We start from the raw sequence: 21,083 nt of genomic DNA, 5'->3' as shown, positions 1-21,083 counted from the left end.
AAGCTTCAGTCTGAGTGTTCTCACAGTAGGAAACAAGCTGTTTCTGCTCCTTGTGGCTCTTGTGTTTACTGAATATGTCAAATATAGTGAGAAGTCAGAATCCGATGTTGTGTTATCACTGTTAATACAAACAACTGCTGAGATTTTTATTTTCTGTTGCTTTATAGTGAACTCCAGTCCTCTGTGGAAAGCCAAACGAGGTACAGTTTGATCTGATTGGAGCTTGAATCCATCAGTATCTTCTTGTGACTTTGTAAATGTGTTTCTTTAGCTCCTCTAGTGAACATCAAGGCAGAGCAGCACGATCCAGAGACTTTAGACCAGGGATGTCAAACTCCGGTCCTCGAGGGCCGCTGTCCTTCAAGTTTTAGATGTTTCCCTGCTTCAACGCACCTGATTCAGATTAAATTAATCTCTTCAAAAGACTGTTACATTCTGCACAAACCAGCTGCATTGATCTCAATCAGGTGTGTTGGAGCAGGGAAATATCTAAAACCTGCAGGACAACAGCCCTTTACGACCGGAGTTTGACATCCCTGCTTTAGACGATGAGTGCACATTATGACTATGTCAGATATGGTTTTTATATAAAGCTCCCAATTACAGGAAGCCCAAAAATCTAGATTTTTATCTTTCATTTGTGTGTAATTTGAAGTAAAATACAACATTCTGTCATGTGGAGGAACTCGATCACTTCATTTGGATTGTGCAAATTCTTAAAAAGGCAAACTCTCTGTCATTTATTTAATTATTCTTCAGGAATAGTTCTCCAGGCTTCTTGAAGGACATCCCAAAGCTCTTCTTTGGATGTGGGCTGCCTTTTGTTCCGTTCTCTGTCAGATGATCCCACACTGCTTCAATAATGTTGAGGTCCGGGCTCTGGGGAGGATTCATCCCTCCATAAGACCTGTTGCCACTGATTTTCAGTCCACTTCTTGTGTCATTTGGCACAGCTCAGCCTTTTCTCCCTGTTTCCCTTCCTTAAGAACGGCTTCTTGACAGCCACCCTTCCATGGAGCCCATTTCTGATGAGACTTGGGCCAACAGTAGATGGATCAGCTGAAGGTCCAGATGCATCTCTCAGGTCCTGTCAGGTCTTTGCTGGATTTTTTCCTCTTTCTTAAGGACATCACTTTCAGATCCTGTTCATCTGCTGTAGATAGTTTTTTAGGCCTGACACTTCTTCTTTTGTCCTCCACTTGTCCAGTTTCCTCAAATGTTTTAAGGACACACTGCACACCATGCTGAGATATGCCAAGTTTTCAGCTGATAGCTCTTTGGGAATCACCTTGTTGCTGCAGAAATCCTATTTTCTGTCTGTCAAACTGTGTTTTCTTTGCTGTTTTTCATAGATGCAACTAAAGAAATGGGAACAAATTATGTGTCTTTGTGACAGGCTGTGACCTTCTGTGAGGTGGCTTATGAAAAGGAAGGTGGATTACATTACTGAGGTCAGATTTTTATTTTGTTTCAGGTCAAACTTTAAAGAATATGCCATTCACAAGATAAGGTCAGACCTGCTGTCTGCAATTTAAAAATAAAGTGTCCAGATTGGATTTGAAAATTAATATTTGAGCTTTCTAATATGTTGAGGTAAACCTATTAGAGGAGGGCAATGATGGAATCTTTTTCTTTTTGGGGCTTGTGTTTTGAATATTACAACTGATCATCTTGCTTATCTATATATTTTCAAGAAGAAAAGCAGCAGGCAGAGGTCTCAGTCAGACTTGATGATGTGGACACACCAGTGGAAGGCGTAAGCTTTTTCACAGTATCTATTGGTCAGATACTGTTGGTGTGGCAACTATGGTACAGACATCTGTCTTTGTCATAGAACTCGGTTGAAGATCGCATTCTTAAAATTGCAGACGTGCAGTGGAGTGGGTTGAGGCCAACAAACCACTGTTCTCTGCCAAAGTGGACCTGCCTGACGTTCTGGGCATGGGGGGTGGTGGAACAGGCAGAGGCTACTTTCCAATATGGGAGGTTGTGGAACGAAGACCTGGACGAGAATGAAAGAGAAGCGAATTTCACAACCCTGACGACATGTGCAGATTTTGTGACAAAATAATGGACAATAAAATAATTTGGCCTATTGTGAATGTTGCACAGTGAGTTTGTGTGACAATAAAGGTCTACAGAACATTTGGTCATGTTGTGACTTGGTTTTCTCATTGATCACTTAATAATTTGACTTGGATTATACTGTAGATATCAAGAGTTAAGGCAGTATTTAGTGCAACTTAGCACAAGAACATAATTAACAGACATAGAACCACACATGTAATGTATGGTGGTTATGAAAAAAAATACAAAATAAAACAACAGGAAAAACTAATTGAAACAAATAGAAAAAGAGCAGTGCAATAAAGTCAAAATTAAATGATAATGAAATGGCAGTAAAGTACTCTGTATAGTACACAATAAAATGTATAGGCCTCTGACATCTTAAGACTTGTGTTTCTCAATTCCGGTCCTCATGACCCACTGCCCTGCACGTTTTCGATGTTTCCCTCCTCCACCACACCTGATTCAAATGAATGGCTCCTTCTCAGGCCACTGCAGAGCTTGATGACGAGCTGACCATTTGAATGAGGACCGGAATTGAGAAACGCTGTCTTAAGAGATGTTGGTTTATGGATATGAGTAATAGCTGAAGAGGAAATTTGTGCACTGACCAAACAAAAACTTACTATAAAAATAATATATACAATAGACTAGGAGGGGCGTTCCACGAAGCTGGATTAAGGGAAAGCCTCGCTTATCTCGATAAATCTGGCTAATTTAAGAGAGAGTTCCGTTCCGCCAACATGGTTTATTTGAATGAGTAAGCTGAGTAACTATGGTAGTTTATGCTGCTGAACTAGCTGCTGCCTGCATTGGACCCAGGTACCACCGTACTCATGCAGACACAACATGTTTGGGAGCCAGCCATAGTTACAGACCAGAGATGTGAGCCACACTCCTACAACATGCTGACTCCAGCAGGAAAGTCTTTAAGGAGAAACAGACAACATCTGAGGAGGATACATCCGAGTCTGTTCAGAGACACTGACTTAAGTGAAGGTTCAGAAGAGACACACTCTGAGACACATTGGTCTACTGACCTGTCACCCCAAGATCCACCACCACAGGTTTTGTTGCCTGTGAGCATGAACAGTTCATCGGAATACCACACCAGAAGTGGCAGAGTAGTGAGACGTCCTGTCAGGTTCAGAGACAAGTTCATGGTCAAATGACTGAATGTCACTTAAAAAATAAAAAAATAAAAAAAATCATTTAAAAAAGGACATGTTTATCAGAGAATGCTTATAAAGAAAGCAGGTTGTTCTGTTAAGAGACATATTTATCTGTTTATGTTTCTGTATATGTTTACATAGATATTGGAAAGTGATTCGTTGATACTGAGTAAGCACTATATTTCAAGGAAATGTGTGTTACTTAATTTGGTATGTTTGATATTGAACACACTTCAGTTTCATGTTAATGAAATTGATTCAGCTAAGTGGATCAACACATCTTATTCTTGGAAAAGGGGGATGTGGTGTATCTGATCGAGCGTTTGGTGCTCGACTATGTTAGCCTGCGGAACTCCAGGTGCTGTAAAAGATTGCTCATGCTTGTTGTTGTCATTGAGCTGCCACTAAAGAAAACACAAGTTACCTCGCCTCCATGTACATTATTTATTAATATAGTTTCCACGGTCCGGTCTGAGGCAGACATACAGTAAGACAATATAAATAAACACAACAGCGCCTCAGCTGACTTTATGTGCCAAGAGGCTGGGTATAAAACGGCTGCAGTCACGTCCTGAAGCTAGTGAACTCACAACTGTGGATGTGATATTTAACACCTAAAAGTTTACACCATTTTTTCAGATGCTTAAATTGAGTTTGTAAAATAGTTTTTCCACAATCTTGAAATTTGTGGTCAATCAATGAGATGGACACCTGTTCTGAGGCCTACCACATGACATAGTGTCAGTGAAGCCTTTAGCCAATCCAGGTAGAGTTGTGTCATAGAGGTCAATCTGAGACGGATGGAGAGTGGCTGCAATACCTCATCTGTGCTGCACAATCCTGCAAGGCTTTGAACTCATGTGACAAGGTGACTTTCTCTGGCACTGGCCAGTGTCGAGCAACATTTCTAACCACCCTTCTTGCTTTAAGACTGGGATGCATCAGCACAAAGTCAAAGACACCTGCAATTTTAGCACTGGGCCTTTTGCATTTCCAATAAGGTCTATGGTACAAGGTAGCTTTGGGCAGTTAAGTCTGTCACTGTGTATAGGTCCTGAAAGTGCCAAAGCCTTTGTTTATCACCTGGTTCCTGCAGTGTGGATAACGAGAGTCATGAAAAGGACCCATAAAAGAGCCCAATTCTTCATCTTTCGTCTCCTCCCAGTCGGGTGGCATCCTGGTAAGACTTTAACCCTCAGTATGGAGATGCTGCAGATGAAGTTTGGTTTGACTGCCTGCCACTAATGTGAGAAAATCCTCGGCAGGTCAGTACACAGAGGTCATTAACGTAGATGAAGTCGGGTAGATTGAATGAGTTTAGACATGGATGAATATGAAGGCCAAAGCAGTTTTACCTTGGTTTAAGTGAAGGAATTCATTTTATAGCAAAATCTGAATTTGTGTATAACTCGTCAAAAGGAACTTAATGCTGAAGCACAAGTGTGGTTCTTTCTCATACAGGGTTATATAAAAAAAGTTTATGGTTGAAACTTATCTAGACATGAATACATATGAAGGACATAGCAGTTTTGACTTGGTATGACTAAAGAAATACATTTTATTGAAAAATCCGAATTTGTGCATAACTCGTCAAAAGGAGCTTAAAATGCTGAAGCACAAGTGTGTTTATTTCTCTTACATGGTTATATAAATATGTTTATGGCTGAAACATATTTAGACATTAATAAATATGAAGGACATAGTAGTTTTAACTTGGTTTGAGTGAACAAATTAATTTCATAGCAAAATCTGTATTTCTTCATCTCCTCGACATAAGCTTATTGCTGAAGTACACGTGTGGTTCTTTGTCAAATAGGGTAATATAAAGAGGTTTATGGTTGAAACCTATTTAGACATGGATAAATATTAAGGACAAAGCAGTTTTAAGTTGGTTTGAGTGAAGGAATTCATTTTTACAGCAAAATCCGTATTTCTTCATATATCCTTGAGACAAGCTTTTTGCTGAAGCACAAATGTGTTTCTTTCTCATTCAAGGTAATATAACGAAGTTTATGCTTGAAACCTGCTTAGACATGGATAGATATGAAGGAAAAAGTAGTTTTAACTTGGTTTAAGTAAAGGAATTAATTTTATAGCAAAATCTGAATTTGTGCATAACTCATCTAAAGGCGCTTATTGCTGAAGCCCAAGTGTGGTTCTTTCTCATACAAGGTAACTCTGACCGAGAGTGGGGGTAGTTTGCCAGAAGGCTGACTGGGGTGGTGTATTACCAGTGGCAGGGGAAACTGCCACATTACCTCCCCCCTCTCCTGGCCTAGCCGTGGTGGTTAACTGAGACTGAGGTAGTCTGCCAACAGGTTTGTCTTGCCGGGTCTGTGCCTGATCCTGAAACTGAAGGGTTGCAGGTCAAGATAACATCTAGCATTGCGATCCTTCATTGGGTTGATCCAAGCCAGAGCTCTGTGGTCTGTTTCTAAGTCAAACTCTCTCCGAGGAGCAAACTCTCCAAAGCCCTTTTAATGGTTAAGCCCTCCTTCTCAATTGTAGAATATCCGGTCTCCCGGGGTTCCAATTTACAGCTGAGATACAATACTGGTCTCTCCTCACCATCATCTTCTTGTGTCAATACAGCCCCAAGGCTAACATCAGAAGCATCTGTCTGGACCTTGAAGCGTTTCTGAAAGTCAGGATTAAAGAGGATTGGAGATAAACACGTCATTCTTGTGGGCAGTAAAGGAGTGCTCACATTCTGGGGACCATCTTATCGGGTTGTGCTCCCCTTTCCAAGTCAGACTAGTCAGATGGATGGCAAGAGTGGAATAGTGGGGAATAAAGTTAGAATACGACCCTACAAGGCCCACCAACGACCTCACCTGCTTTTTGGTGCATGGGCGCTGGGCATTACGGATAGTTTCGACCTTGTCCACAAGCGCCTGGACGGGACCCTTTCCAAGCTGGAACCCCAGATATTGGACTTCACCCTCAGCCCACTCACACTTCTGAGCATTGAGGGTCAAGCCAGCTTTCTCAATGCAGGTCAGGATCTGTCTCAGATGTTGGAGATGGTCCTCCCTGGAATGGCCAAAAATGACAACGTCATCAAGGTAAGCAGCACTGAATGATTTAAACCCTGTGAGAACAGCATCCATCAACCTTTGGAACGTTGTAGGCGCTCCATGAAGTCCAAACAGCATTACCGTAAACTGGTACAGTCTTGATGGTGAACGGAAAGCGGTATACGACTTTGTGGTCTCCTCCAGGAGAATCTGCCAATACCCTTTGCAAAGGTCCAGCATGGTTATGTACTTGGCAATCCCACCACGGCCACCAAATGTCAAACTCTGAAGGCTGACTTGAAAAGGTGTAGTTTAACCAAAAAATGTCTAAATAAAAGGTTGCAACACCAAGTAATTTTGATGAGAAAGATGAAGTGATTTATTGGCCTTTAAGTACACTCCATGTAAATGTGAGTAAAACAATAATGCAAAAATGCTGCAGAAAAATATATTTACAAAGTACTAACCAAAAACACCACTGAGTCTACACAGCACCACAGCCCTTCACTGACTGCCTGGACAGTGTAGAACCCCTCCATTTAAAGGCTTGGCCCCTCCTCATTACCACATCTATTTACACTTATTTACCACACATAAAGGCGGTCCTCACCGCATTCACACAAGATCTCGATCTAGAAATGCATTCACAAACCCATTTCAATCCCACAGTTGGTATGGTTCAGTCAGATGGACTGAGCATACTCCCTACCGGTTACTCAGGCACTATAAAAGACAGCCTGAATCAATGCTGAATGTATGCTGGGGTGGGGTATTACCAGTGGTAGGGGAAACTGCCACAGTGATATAATGAAGTTGATGCTTGAAACCTGCTTAGACATGGATAAATGTGAAGGACAAAGCCGTTTTAAGCACCAGTTCTCTGGGCTATCCCCTGGTGTATTGCTCTAGAAAATACAAACAGTCTTGATAACTGGTGGTCCTCTCTTCAACACAATGTTCAAAAGTCCTAATAAATGACATACATTGCAATGACACACCATCAAAAAATGTTATTTCTATTTGTGGCAAAATAGCTGATATTTGTTGTTGAGCAAGCATGGTGGTCATTTTGTTATTCTTTTACATAATTCCACAAATGACATGATGCTCAGTGTTATTTTGCAGTCGTGAATGTCCATTTGGAAGTCTGGGTAGTTGTTGCTCCTGTACAGCTTCTGACCTGAGGGTTGTAGCAATTGAGGCTGCAAGAACATTTTTAGGTTGGTGTTTAATCTAGTTGTATGGAACATTTTAGTGTTTGGTTGCAACTGTGACCTGAATGTGTTAACCATTCCTATTGAGGCCCCATGTTGGATTTGGTCCTGTGGTTGTGTTTGCAAATTCACTTTTGGTCGCACATCTTGCTTAGATTAGACAGGTGGCGCTGTTGAGCCTTGATCCAAAGCTAGGATTTTTCCTTTTGGCACTCTTTGCAGAGCAAAGCAAAGCAACAGCTTTCTCCATTAAAGCTGCTTTCTCAGCCTTTGCCTTTAAGTGCACAGATGAAGTACTCGACATCCCTGATCTAGAGTAGCTTCTCCTGCTTGACTTTTTACTTTGCACATTAGACACACTGTCTTCAGGATTAATAACATCTTGACACTCAGACTTTGCATTTTTATCCAAATCACCATCATCTTGATCACCATCATCATTGTCATCATGAGAGAATCCATTCTCGTTCAACCATGTTGATATTTCTTCAACAAACACATCACTGTTAGACCTTTTGGACTGAAACCATGTTTCCTACTCCCTCTGGGCCTCCTCTGGGAGAAAAAACTGAGTGAATAATGTGTTATGAAGCTCAGAGGCCTTTTGAAATTGATGTTTAAACCTTTTTAGATTATGTTGAATAGCAGAGACACTTTCCTTAGACGCCAAGAGAGTTTTGATTTTTGTCTTTAATGTGCTTTCCTGTGCAAAATGGTCTCTCCTTTCCTTTTGGAGCCCTTCAATCACAAACACGATTCCTTTAAAAGTAAGTTTCCTTGTCCTTTTCTCCGAGACATCACTCCCAACTGAATCGGTTTCAGCATTAACACATTGCATTTCATTAATTCACAACAGGAGTGTACTGACACTAAAGAGACACTTCAGCAGAGTGCTGCGCTATGTTGGAGATCTGCATGCGCGCGGCGTGCGCACTTTTATCCATATGACATGGTCACCTAACGATTATGTCTTTCCTTCAGTTTCCATGAATTCACAAGTCATCACAATGAATAAAGTCTTGAATGAGAGACATCAAAGCCTGTCCTCCTGTAGTCACTTGTGCATGGTGTGAGAGACGCACTCTTTACAAACCAATGTCCATACGTTTTTGTGAATCCAGGAAGTCCTTTCTGTTATATTAGTTGCTGTGGGTGCTGTGGGTAAGCAGGACCTGATATGGACCTTCCCACCTTGGGCTGGACCAGTTCTTTTTCTTTATCACTTTGATTAGGATACTATCACCAGGTAGAAACGTTTCTCTTCACATTTATTTAGTTCAATTAAATCCATACAAATGTGTTGAAAAGGGTACTCTGGCTTTGGGAATTGTCCTCGCTTTGGTCTTAGATTACCCTTTGGATTGTGTTTTGCACATATTTGACATGTTAGACAAAATTTCTTTGAGTAATTAATAAAGCCGTACGCTGTAGAAACCTTGTTTATTATTCCAACCGTCCCTCCTGCTGAGACATGACATGGTCCATAGCTCAATACTACAGCATATTTAAACAAGCTTTTTGGCAATATGGGTTTTCCTTCAGGTCACTCATATAAGTTTGACTGTGCACTGTAATTTTGCCACATCTGTCTTTCTGTTTGTGTGGCTGCTTTTTGCTTATCTCATAATACTCGATGTTTTATTTGAATTTACTCTTTGGAGAGGTTTTCTGCTGGTAACTGAAAATACCCTTTTTGTTTCTTCATCTCTATTTCCTTTTGAGACAGGATCAGTGTTTTTAGTATGTGCAGCACATTTACAAATTGCTACTTTAACTGGCAATTGAATATCATCTAATAATGCTAAGATCAAGTCTATGGTTTATTGATTTGCATATGGATGTCAAGATACCATGTTTTTTCATTGCTGTGCAAAACACATGTACAATTTAGAAAGGACACTGACTGTCAGTGTAAATGTTAACAATCTTTCTGTTTCCTAATTTACAAGCTTCAGTTAACACTACCAATTCAGCTGTTTGAGCTGAGTCATTTTTTGATAACAGTCGCTTTAAGAGAACTTGAATTTCTGTTACTACAGAAAATCCTATAGTATTTGTGCAATCAGGGTTTTTCTGCTTGACCCAGCTACAAACACAGTTATTTCTGCATTTTCATAAAGTGTGTCAGTCAAGTCTGGCCTGGGTAAAACACTGATAGTTATTTCTGACGTGCAGTCATGAGGTACTTTAAGTGTTAGTGGGTGAAATAATAACACTATTTGCTGATGCCTGCACTGCCATAGCTGCTGCTACTTTTTCCAACCTCTGACCTCTGATTATTCTAAACCCGAAACTGGTTTTGTTGTTTTTCAGACACAAAATTGAAATGAGATAGACTAGAGTCAATCATAATTGCATTAGCTGTGTTTTTGTCGAGGGTTAAAAACATAAAATCAAGACTGTGAGAAAGTATCAAAAGCCTAGTTAGATAGGAGAAAGTCAGTAAGCTGTTGGTATACAACTTTTTCTAGGACTTTGCCTAAGAATGGCAGGTTTGATAAAGAGATTACAAAGTCTCAGTTTGTAAAACATATTTTACTCAGATAGTTTTTCCTGTGAAAGTAGCAAATATTTTAAATACTTGTTCATCTGAGATCTTCTGAACTTTAACTCTTTAAGAGAGCTGTTAAATCTTAATTCACAAACTGGTACTAATGTCTAGTTTTAAACATTGTGTTCTTAACCGGACTTACTTTGTACATTTTATTGCTTTTTATCTCTCCACTATTATATTTGCATTGAAAAGCTGTTTTTTTTTCACTTAGTCATAGCTGACCTGTCTCGCATCCCTGAGGCTGTCCGTCTTTCCTTCTGCGCCTGCATTCCCTTGCCCAATGTCCCATCTTTCCACACACAAAGCATGCACCATCTCTGTCTGATCCGCCTACTCTTTTTCCTCTACAGCCTCTTCCTCCCCTCCTGCGTCTGTCTCTGTCTCTGCTCTCTCTCATCACATACATTATTACCTTCCAACACAAAGTTTTGCTCCTTCTTGCTTTTCTTTTTGATAGATTTTTTTAAAAATGTTGTTCCTTTTTCTCTTCTTTCACTACTTTTGTGCATTCCTTTACATTAAGATTTCCTTCAAAACCAAATTTCTTTTCCCATCTGTCTAAGTATTTGATATTATCTGGGTTTTGCTGAAACATGTATTCAGCACTCCGACTTAACTCCACCTCACTGGTTTAACAGTTGTTTGTTAAATATCACACTATTTTTCGCAAAAAATAGCAACACAAAGGGGTTGTTTTCCTGACCACAAATCCACTGGTAAGTCCATGAGTCTGGCCACTCATTCAAAAATACAATCTTGTCACCTTACCCCTTTCCAGTAGAAGCTGACCTCTGACTAACAACAATTCAGCTGGAGGTCTTTCGTTAGGAGTCTTGGTCTCCCCCGTGCACAGTTACAGCTCCGACCCTAGATGGTGGAGAGGATGTTGAGATCCGGTTTGAAGGACAAAGTTCTCAAGAAAATTCTCTCAAAATGCTCACAGTCGCTGGAGACATTTAACACAAAACAATTATTCTTGCAGCAAGGAGACAAGTCTGTACAATATATCAGGAAGCTGACACAGACTTGTCAAAAAAATTATACTATCTTTATTTGTCTTCTTCTATGAGATCACTAGCCACACAAGATTATAGGACATTCAGTAAAACAAGGCTTAGACAGAAGCTGAAATAAGACAGATAGGAGGCCTTCTCCAGCACACAGCGCCCTTTGACCCTGCAACATCGTCTCACACATGGTACTTGCTTTTTCTCATAATATAACTTCATGATATTTTTCTAACACTAAAGCATGTGCTATATGAATAAAATTAGTCATGTAAATAGCCTTAAATTATCTATAATTGTACTATTCTTGTTTTTTTGCGGTATTAAGGTAATTATACCTTATATCCATTGTTGTGAACAGCGTTTTTCTTTTTTCAGTCCAAAAAAAGATGGTATCTTCATGATTTTCCGTACACTATTTACTTTAGAACTGTATCTAGCTCCTCATTTTTCAAATCAGAGTCACTTGTCTTTTTCAAATCAGGATGAATTTGGTTTTACTTTCTTAAAGAAATTCTTGGAATGTGTTTCTGAAAATGATGATGCATTTAAGTTTTGATAAAAATTTGAACATTTCATTACCTATATCTTTACTGGTTACCTTTTATCTTTTTTTTAGAACAGTTACAGCATTTATTTTTATATTTATTTTTCTTACTAATTTGCTGCAATATCACTATTTTTAAATCCATTTTGCTCAGGATCGGACAAATGCACCCTGTACTTTACTGAGATACAATTAAGATTGTAACCTATTAAGTTCTTCCTAAAACCAAGTCTTGGTTGACAACTTCCATTAGGCCTTAATCATGATAACTGCCTTATTGTAGGGTTAACATGTTGCCAGACATAAATGAGAAAATTATTACAAAATCTTGTACTACATTAATTGCATTTGTGCTCTAAATACTTTGGGGAGGGGGTAGAGAGTCTATCCCACCATTCATCAGTGACACAATTAAATTCTCCTGCCACTAAGATATAATCAGTTGTTGCCTTAACTTTGGAAATTTGTTCCAGTAATGTTTTGTTCTTACAGTTATTACTGTTTCCATAAACATTTAAAGGAATAAACCCATCAACATTTAGAACTGCCGCAGTTCATTGGGGCTTGTGCAGGGGCTGAGCCTTGGCTCCTGGGGCTTGGTCAGGCTCAGCCCAAAGAAGCAATTGGAAGCCATTTCAATGAGGGGCCCACCACTCGTGGGAAGGAAGTTGGAGGCTGGGTGCATTGCGAGGTGGACTACAGGTGAAGGCAGTGGCCTGGACATGCCGATCCCCAGCTAACCTTACTGGTGGAAAAAGAGCCTGAGCTGTCGTGTGTAAGAAAGTTACTACCTCCAGTAGGGGGTCCTTAGACAAGACCCCTTATGCTACGTACCTACCTGGGATGAGTGTAAGTCGCTTTGGATAAAAGCGTCTGCCAAATGCATAAACATACAAACATACAGGCGGAACAGTATAAACTACATATAGTTTAGCTCACTTCCATACACAGTGTGGGCTCTGGAACCGAACTCCTGGGGAGTGGCTGGACTCTCTAATACCAACACCCAGAGACGTCGGGCAGGTGTGGGAATACTCACTAGCCCCGAGCTGAGTGCCTCGGTATTAGAGTTCTCCCTCATGTGCGACTGCAAGTTGCAGAAGGGAAGGTTCTGACTTTTGTTTGTGCATATGAACAAAACAGTAGGATTACCCGGCCTTCTTGGAATCTCTGGGTGTTGCCTAGAAGGGGTGTTACATGGGGATTCCATTGTTCTTCTAGGGAACTTTGGCCCATGTTGGCAAGGATGGAGTGATCTGGAGAGGTGTGGGAGGAAAGGCCTCCCTACTCTGAATCTGAGTGGTCTTTTGCTTTTGGACTTCTGTGTTAGTTATGGATTGTCAATTACAAACACCATGTGTCATACATGTACCTGGTACCAGGTTACCTTAGGCCACAGGTTGATTATCAACTTTGTAGTCTTGTCAACAGATCTGCGGCCATATGTCTTGGATACTCGGGTGAAGAGAGGGGCAGAGCTGTCAACTGATCACCACTTGGTGGTGAGTTGGATCTGTTGGCGGGGGAGACTGCCGGACAAATGCGACTCATGGAGTTGTTGCCTGAAGGTTGTTGTGGTGGTAACCGGAGGACCCACTGGTGGAAGCCAGTGGTGAGGGAAGCCATCAAGCTGAAGAAGGAGGCTTTTCAGGTTTGGTTGTCCCAGGGGACACCTGAAGCAGCTGACAGGTACAGAGTGGCAAAAAAGGCTGTAGCAGTGGTGGTTACTGAAGCTAAAACTTGGATGTGGGAGGAATTCAGGGAGGCCATGGAGAAGGACTTTCAGTTGGCCTCAAGGATGTTCTGGCAAACCATTTGACACTTAGAAAGGGAAAGCAGGGTCCATCTCAAGTTCTTCTTGGCCTGGGTAAAGAACTGCTGATCCGAATTGAGAAAAAATATTGTCAGCAGGTGGAAGGAGCTTGTTGAGTATCTCCTCAATCTGGCCTGCATATCCTCAATTGAGGAGGCAGTGTCTGAAGACTTGATGGAAGACTTGTCCATCATCTTGGAATAAGTTGCTAGGGTAGTTGGAGAAGGCTTACGACCGTGTCCTCTGAGGGATTCTGTGGGCAATGCTGTGGGAGTATGGGGTATCGGAGTCGCTTTTGTTAGCTATTCAGTATCTGTCTAACAAAAGCAACAGCTTTGTCTGCATGCTTGGCACAAGGTTGAACTCTGACAGGGCTGTGCACTGTTGGTGATTTTCATGGATATGACTCTCAATGCGTAGTCGGGAAGAGGAGGGTGTAAAGCAGTGTTTCTCAGTTCCAGTCCTCATGACCCACTGCCCTGCATGTTTTCAATGTTTCCCTCCTCCACCAGGCCACTGCAGAGCTTGATGACAAGCTGATCATCTATCTATCTATCTATCTATCTATCTATCTATCTATCTATCCATCCATCCATCCATCCATCCATCCATCCATCCATCCATCCATCCATCTATCTATCTATCTATCTATCTATCTATCTATCTATCTATCTATCTATCTATCTATCTATCTATCTATCTATCTATCTATCTATCTATCTATCTATCTATCTATCTATCTATCTATCCATCCATCCATCCATCCATCCATCCATCCATCCATCCATCCATCCATCCATCCATCCATCCATCCATCCATCCATCCATCCATCCATCCATCCATCCCTGGATAGATTTCATAAACCTTGTAGCTTTTATTTTGAAGTTTCAGATCTGATTCCTGTCTGTACGCTGCGCTTCTGTCGGCCCCAAATAAACAAAAATTGAATTTGCAAGAGCTAAATATTGAAATTAGGATTTTTCATTTTTTTGCTTGAAATTTTTTTTATTAAAAGGACAAACCATGTGATTTTTATCTTATATTGAAAAACTAGAGCACTATGAAAAACGAGTAACCCACGTGACTTCCGTTTGTGGTTTCCCAGCGAAAAAACGGAAAAGGAATAAACAAAAAGAAACTGTAACTAATTGCTTGTTTATTTAGTTGTTGTTTTTTAATGCAGAAACAAGACGTTTTATTTTTAATTTTAAACAAAGATTGAATTTACGGTTTTCTCCTTTTGGTTTTGCGAACAACCCGAAGATACACAGACTGATCTACACAGCACCAACTGTAGGCTACTCTAGACCCATCCAGACTATTCTTCAAGATCCGCCATCTGGATCGAACTGTGATGACGCCGTTTTGTTGTCAAGGGTTTTAGTACCTCTTGTGCTGGACAAATACTAAATCATGTGGAATGAAACGTATAGTTTGTATTCCCCACACCAGAATCTTAGTTTTTTTATTTAAGTTCCATGAACTACATTGTGATACAAATATCATGTATTGACCATCCAGATAAATGAATTTACGTGGACGCGGCTGACCAGGCCAGTTAACACAAACATTCATTTTCTGACTAATGTTATTTCGTTCTTTTTTGGATGGATTAGTTGCGTTAACATCGACGATTTGTTTACATGTTAATTTGACATGAGCTTGAAAATTCTGATCCTGTTTGAGATGGATCTTCTAATGTACTAGGACCATGTTCAAAAATGTTTTTGGTTCAGGGTTTCTGGCAAGAACAGCTCACGTGATTCTGACATGGGTTATAACGTTAATACTCTTTCTACATGAAACTGGTAAGTCTGCCACACTATTACATAATCATAATACAAAATGTTGCATCATTTTTTTCTATCGTTTCAAGATTATGAATTAATTAAAGAAGCTCATTGTCGATGTTGCCAAAATGAAAATCACAATGATAATGTTGTTGTCTAAATTGGCTTTACCATTAAGTATTTAGGATTAGGATGTTAGAGTAAGTGGGCCGGAACCGACCTTTTGGAGTTTTATGAATAGCACAAGTGTGAACATGTGATTTGCTGATAGATCTGAGAAAGCAGGAGGAGATGGGTGAGCTCCTTCAGCCTGTGCTCTTCGTCTTGTTGGTGCTGGTGTCAGTACTGCTCTATTTTGCTGTTTCTCTGATGGACCCTGGTTTCATCTTGTCAGACGACAGGGACTTACAGGTGATCTATGAATTAATTTGCATCTGTTGTTACATGTAATATTAATCTTTTTATGAATACTGGTTTCAGGGCCCAAAATATATTGTGACTTGGACAAGAAGCCTGCTTGCTGGTAAAAATGGTTATATAAAGTATAATGTATGTTTAAATTAAGATGTATAAATATTTGTGTGATGCAGGAAATTAATACATTTTTGCATGAAAACCGAACAAACAAAAACCATGTCCTCAATCATTAGTTTATATTCACTCTGTCAGAGGGTCAGATCGATATCCTGGGAAACTCATTGATTTCAGCTGGCCCTGCACCTCAGAGCTCCTTCATGGCATGCAGGTATAGAATCGGGCTCATGCAGTGCTAAGAAGTTTTTTTTTTGTATGTGAGCAGCAATGGCAATACCACACTGTATGAAGACTTTGTCACCAGCCTAAGTTATTTGCCAGTTATTTATTACCGGACATAAACAGCTGATTAAAAAGCTCATGAGAAAGTCTGTGTCAGACCAGTGGTAACAAACTGAATTTGACTGAAGGGTACTATGTTACAATATATATTCATGTGTAATGCAAGGACAGACTAGCATTACAGGTTGTGACAAATTAAGGGCATTTTCTGACCAGTGTCTATCCGTTCTTGTGCTAGTACATGCTGGAATTGACCGGGGATAAGCAAGACATGATCCTACCCACCACCAAATCTCTGCAACAGCGCCGCTGTGGCTCCTGTCTGTTGCAGGTAAATTGCCCACAGTTCCACCCTGCTGTTTGCTCATGTAGCAGGTGATGATTAGGCTGCATTAAAATATGTTCACAGACCACATTTGCTGGGCTTTAAAACTCGGCTACCTTCTAAACTTAGCCTGACTGCTGCGTAAAAATGAACACTTCTGCTTCTGTGTATACTCGATAGCTTTTCTGGCTTCCCTCTGCTGTGTCTTATTCCACCCAACCTGACATGCAATTTGAGGAGGTGAGAGATAAGAAGATAGAGGAATGAGGCTTAGTTACAAAAAAATTCTTTTAACTGTTGTCCTATAGCATCCTGCTGTGTTTCATCTTCTCTCTCAAATGAGCATAACAGTGTTCATGACAATTTATATGTTCACTTTTAATTAAAGTCAGAATGTGTCCTCTGTCCATGACACTAGATGGATTTTTTTTAATTGAGTCAACTGAGAACATGGTCCTATGTGCTCAAAATAGGAAGCAAGTGGACTTTTTTTTTCATTATACTTTATTTCAAGTCCAGTTGTGTTAAAGCACAAATGGTTGCTATGACCTGGATGATTAGGAATGAGAATCTGTACTGACATTTATCCTCACTTCAAAAGTGAACCCTGAAGAAATCATAAATGTTGTTTTGTCATGGAAGAGAACATTTTTTTAAGTCCCATATATTTACCTTTCTTTTCCAACCTATACCTTTAAGATGAGAGGTATGTTATTTTGTAGCTTTCTGTGCCCTACATATGGTTTCAGGAATGCACAATCACTACCTATGGGGTAGTGATATCAACAAAGGTTCTTAAAAAGATAATCTGCATAAAAATGTGGGATTTTTTTCAGTGCAATTTTGTCTTTTTCTCCAAGCAGCAGCCAATGAGATCAAAGCACTGTCAGACGTGTCAGCATTGCGTTAGACGTTATGACCATCATTGCCCTTGGATTGAGAACTGTGTTGGTGAGAGGAACCACCGCTGGTTTGTGTTTTACCTGATCATCCAGCTGTTGGTGCTGCTATGGGGTCTGTACATCGCCTGGTGAGTATAATGCTATCACCAGTCATCTCTCATTACTGCTATAAAGCCCTTACAGATCTGTCTTTGTTTTCACAGGACAGGTTTATGTTATGTACCTACCTGGCAGCTTTGGCTACAAACCAATGGTGCACTTCTGTCAGTAACTGTGTTGGTGGCTTTGCTCTCACTCATTGTGCTACTCCTGCTTGGCTCCCACCTCTACCTGATTTCTCTCAACATTACCACATGGGAGTTCATGTCACGCCATCGCATCTCCTACCTCAAACACTGTGGGATTGACGAAAACCCTTTTGACCGTGGAGCCTTCCACAACTTATGGGGTTTCTTCTGTGTTTGGGGTACCGTAGTGTGGGAGCAGGTTTACTTCAGGGAAGGCAGCAACCTAGTTTAAGGACACAGTGATCTTAATCATGAACAACCTTTTTGAGTCCAACCACATACACAACCACTATGTTATGAGAGTAAAGTTTCCTCATGTGCAATTTACATTTACTTATGCACTTGTGCCATCATTTTGGAACATTTTTACCTTTCTCTTCCCATGTTATGGCTGGAAGCTATTTAAATAAAAGAAGTCAGAATGTGGTACCTTCTAACGGTTACTCATATGATTAACAGCTTTGCATGAGGGAGTGAGTTGGTAAATGAGAAACACCATGTAAAGCACTTCATAGAACCCAGAAAATGCTAAAAAAAAAAAAGACGCAGTATGAATACTCATAATTTATTTCCTTCTCATAACAACAATTGTTTACCACCCATTCAAGGGCACCCTTTCCTCTACCACAGGGAATATCTGCTACAGTTAAGTGAATAAGTCTTTTTTTGTTGGTCAAGACCAAGCTAATCCACTAAACCCTCAATTCTGTCTCCTCCATGAATCAATAATATGAAGAGTTATCAAAGAAAAAATCCTGGAGACAGATTCATAAAACTGTGTCAAAACAAATGCAGAAGAGTGCATACACAATCATTTCACCTTATTCATGGAGGATTGTGTACAGATGGTTCTCTTTAATCTCCATCCATTATCTATACCTCCTTAATCCAGCTCAAGGTCCTGGTGGACAGAAGCCTATCCCGACAGCCATTGGGCGAAAGGCAGGGACAGGTGAAAAAGAAACAAAAGGGACAAAAAAGTGCACACTCACTTCAAGGGTTAATCATATAATCATCACTTGACAAAACATGCATGTGTATGGATAGTAGAAGGAAGGAATACACGGGGAGAACATGCAAACTGTACCCAGAAAGGCCCAAGCCGGGATAAGAACTTTAATCTCAGTCATGGTACTACTGGTCCTTTTTTTAGCCATGACTGGATGCAGACACTCCCATAATCGATACATTTCACATGAAGAGACAGTTTGCACAAAGACTAAGTGGATATGACAATGAAAGTACAGCAAAGAAGAAGCACAATTTTACCTCATGTGTAACTGGGACTCATCTTGAAACAGTGAAAATTAAGTCTGTTTTATCTGGAAGCGTCGGTTTTTCAATCATGAACAGAACAAAAATATATGAATGGAAAAAAGTAACAGAAGCAATCAATTATCAAGTTTAGTGCAAAGGACTCTTCAGAGATAAAAAAAAAAGGTCAGATTGCAAACCAGCATTAACTTGCACAAAATGTAGCATTAGAGCAGGGATGCTACTGGAAGACGACCAGCAACTATAGCTTTATTTTGAACAGATGAAGACTTAGCCTGTACAGTTGGGTTAGGAGGATGCACAAAGGTGCAGACTTTCTAAGCTTAAAGCAACACATGTAGCAGTCTGGTGAAAGGTAAAAGAATGATCTCTAGTTACAAGTTCTCCACTTCATCAGGCTATAAAACGTTTATCAATTTTCAACACATTCATTTTAGAACACTTCTTTTTTTTAAATGAAGACACATTAATATGTAAGGAAAGGCATGTGCAGTCTTTTTGTATGCACTTGTACATGCATGTGGCTCTGGGTCTCACCATGACAACCTGTCTGATGAATTGAAATGTACTTATGATAAATCTCAAATGTTCAATTAAAATAAGTCTGCAGGTGAAGGCATTCATAGTTATCTTGTTTCATGTGATGCATACATCTCTAAAGAACTATGTAACTAGCGTTTATTCCAATCATGATGTACTAGATGTTTAGATGTTTAATGCACATGGTTTTAAGCTTTTTGTATATTCTAAATGTTTTTTGTTTTTTATAAACCTTTTTGAACCAGAATATATGTGGATTTTTGGACTTTAATCAGTGATTGGATTGAAACAATATAGTGGAGTATGAGCTGAGAACAAGTGGAAAGCTTTGCGTGCAACACATTGGTATTTCGACTTGAGCTTTTCCTTGTGCAATAGTAACCTTGTAAAGAAGCAATAAATGTGTTGAATTCAGTGTATAACAGTTGTTTGACAGACTGTTGACTGCCTCCAGTTAGATTTAAATGTCCTGTTCTATACAAAGTAACATTTCATTAAATTTACTTCTGAATGATATGCATTACTGTCATACAATTTGTTTTCTTTTTTTACTTTTTTGAAAATAATTCACACTTTAATTAATAAATGATTGATTGGGAGTTTCAAAGTGGCCTGGTTAATTTTTATAGAATATGTAAATGGTAAATGGACTTGTACTTGTATAGCGCTTTTCTAGTCTAACTGACCACTCAAAGCGCTTCACTACTATGTATATTTTCCATGAGAGTATACCTTAACCCTTTCATGCACGAATTATGAAAGCCTCAATCAGGATTTTTTTCCTAAGTGTTTTTATTTATCTTTAAGTATAAAAAGAATGTTATTATTATTATTTTTTACACCAACTATTTAATGACTTATTGAAATGTCACATGGAATGGACATTGTGCATCTGAGCAACAGAAACAGAAAACATGATGCTTTAATGTCCACTTTAGTGGCCTATGTGCAACTTTAACAAAAAAAAATGTATAATGATAAAATATCTATTTTTATTTCCGTCCACTCAAGTGGACATTGTGCATGAAAGGGTTAAAATATTCCAATACTGATATCTATAGAGACATTGATAATTTTCAACATGTTACATTCCAACAACTTGACAGGTTTACAACAGATGGAAGCAAAAGGATTAAATGCACTGGTAGACTGAATGCTTTTAGTCTTCAGGGGATCAGTTAGAATGAAATGTGATGTCACTGAGCAAGAAGCAGAGGAGAAATATTAAGTTATCATTTTTAAACCTAAAGCTGAATTTTAAAAGTCATGTTGAAATGACCTCTAAAACAATAAAGGCTAACTTTTACTGCTTTAATATGCTTTAGGATGATAAGAAACTGTCTTTGCCATTTGACTGTTTAGCCTTACTGTAACTCTTACATGTCATATGGTTTGGCTGTCTTGTCTCAGACCTGCTTCAGGTGGAAAAATATAAAGTCTCAGTTTGTAAAACATAGTTTGCTCAGACAGTTTTTCAGTAAAAGGAGCAAAGATTTTAAATGCTTTACCTGCTCATTTGAAATCTTCTTAACTTTAACTCTTTATGATAGCTGTTAAATCTTAATTCAACAACAAACTTGTACTTGTCTAGTTTTAAACAATGTGCTCTTGACTGGATTTATTTTGTACAATTTATTCCTTCTTATGTCATCATTATGATACTTTCATTGAAAATCTGTTTTCAGATTATCAATGTACTTCAAACAAGTACATTTTAAGATGAATAAATGAATTAATAAGATTTGTAAGAAAAAAA

The 21,083-nt window shown here is 39.4% G+C and overlaps 1 protein-coding gene across 2 annotated transcripts; it reads left to right on the top strand.

The window, feature by feature from the left end:
- Nucleotides 1-14,475: 14,475 nt before the first annotated feature.
- LOC140276747 (palmitoyltransferase ZDHHC12-B-like) lies at nt 14,476-18,907 on the top strand. Of its 2 annotated transcripts, none has more exons than XM_072371550.1 (5): nt 14,476-15,200; nt 15,454-15,593; nt 16,237-16,329; nt 17,187-17,353; nt 17,429-18,907. In XM_072371550.1, exons 1-5 carry the CDS (start codon nt 15,104-15,106, stop codon nt 17,742-17,744), a joined length of 813 nt encoding a protein of 270 aa, XP_072227651.1. In that variant the 5' UTR covers nt 14,476-15,103; the 3' UTR covers nt 17,745-18,907. The 2 variants fall into 2 exon arrangements, with proteins under 2 accessions (XP_072227651.1, XP_072227650.1); XM_072371549.1 differs by having other exon boundaries at nt 17,184-17,353.
- The last annotated feature ends 2,176 nt before the right edge of the window (nt 18,908-21,083 follow it).

This window comes from Leuresthes tenuis, unplaced genomic scaffold, assembly GCF_036924035.1.
Source record: "Leuresthes tenuis unplaced genomic scaffold, fLeuTen1.0.hap1 SCAF_19, whole genome shotgun sequence".
NCBI classification, from domain to species: Eukaryota; Metazoa; Chordata; class Actinopteri; order Atheriniformes; family Atherinopsidae; genus Leuresthes; species Leuresthes tenuis.
The sequence above is the reverse complement of the archived record's forward strand: the minus strand, read 5'-3'. Positions and strand labels throughout refer to the sequence as shown.

What these genes read in the sequence shown, in the direction of transcription:
- LOC140276747 (XM_072371549.1), top strand. Translation starts at nt 15,104, where the DNA reads ATGTTCAAAAATGTTTTTGGTTCAGGGTTTCTGGCAAGAACAGCTCAC. An exon ending in CAGACGACAGGGACTTACAG is followed by an intron (nt 15,594 to 16,236) that starts GTGATCTATGAA and finishes TTCTTGTGCTAG; the next exon opens with TACATGCTGGAATTGACCGG. An exon ending in GTGGCTCCTGTCTGTTGCAG is followed by an intron (nt 16,330 to 17,183) that starts GTAAATTGCCCA and finishes TTTTTCTCCAAG; the next exon opens with CAGCAGCCAATGAGATCAAA.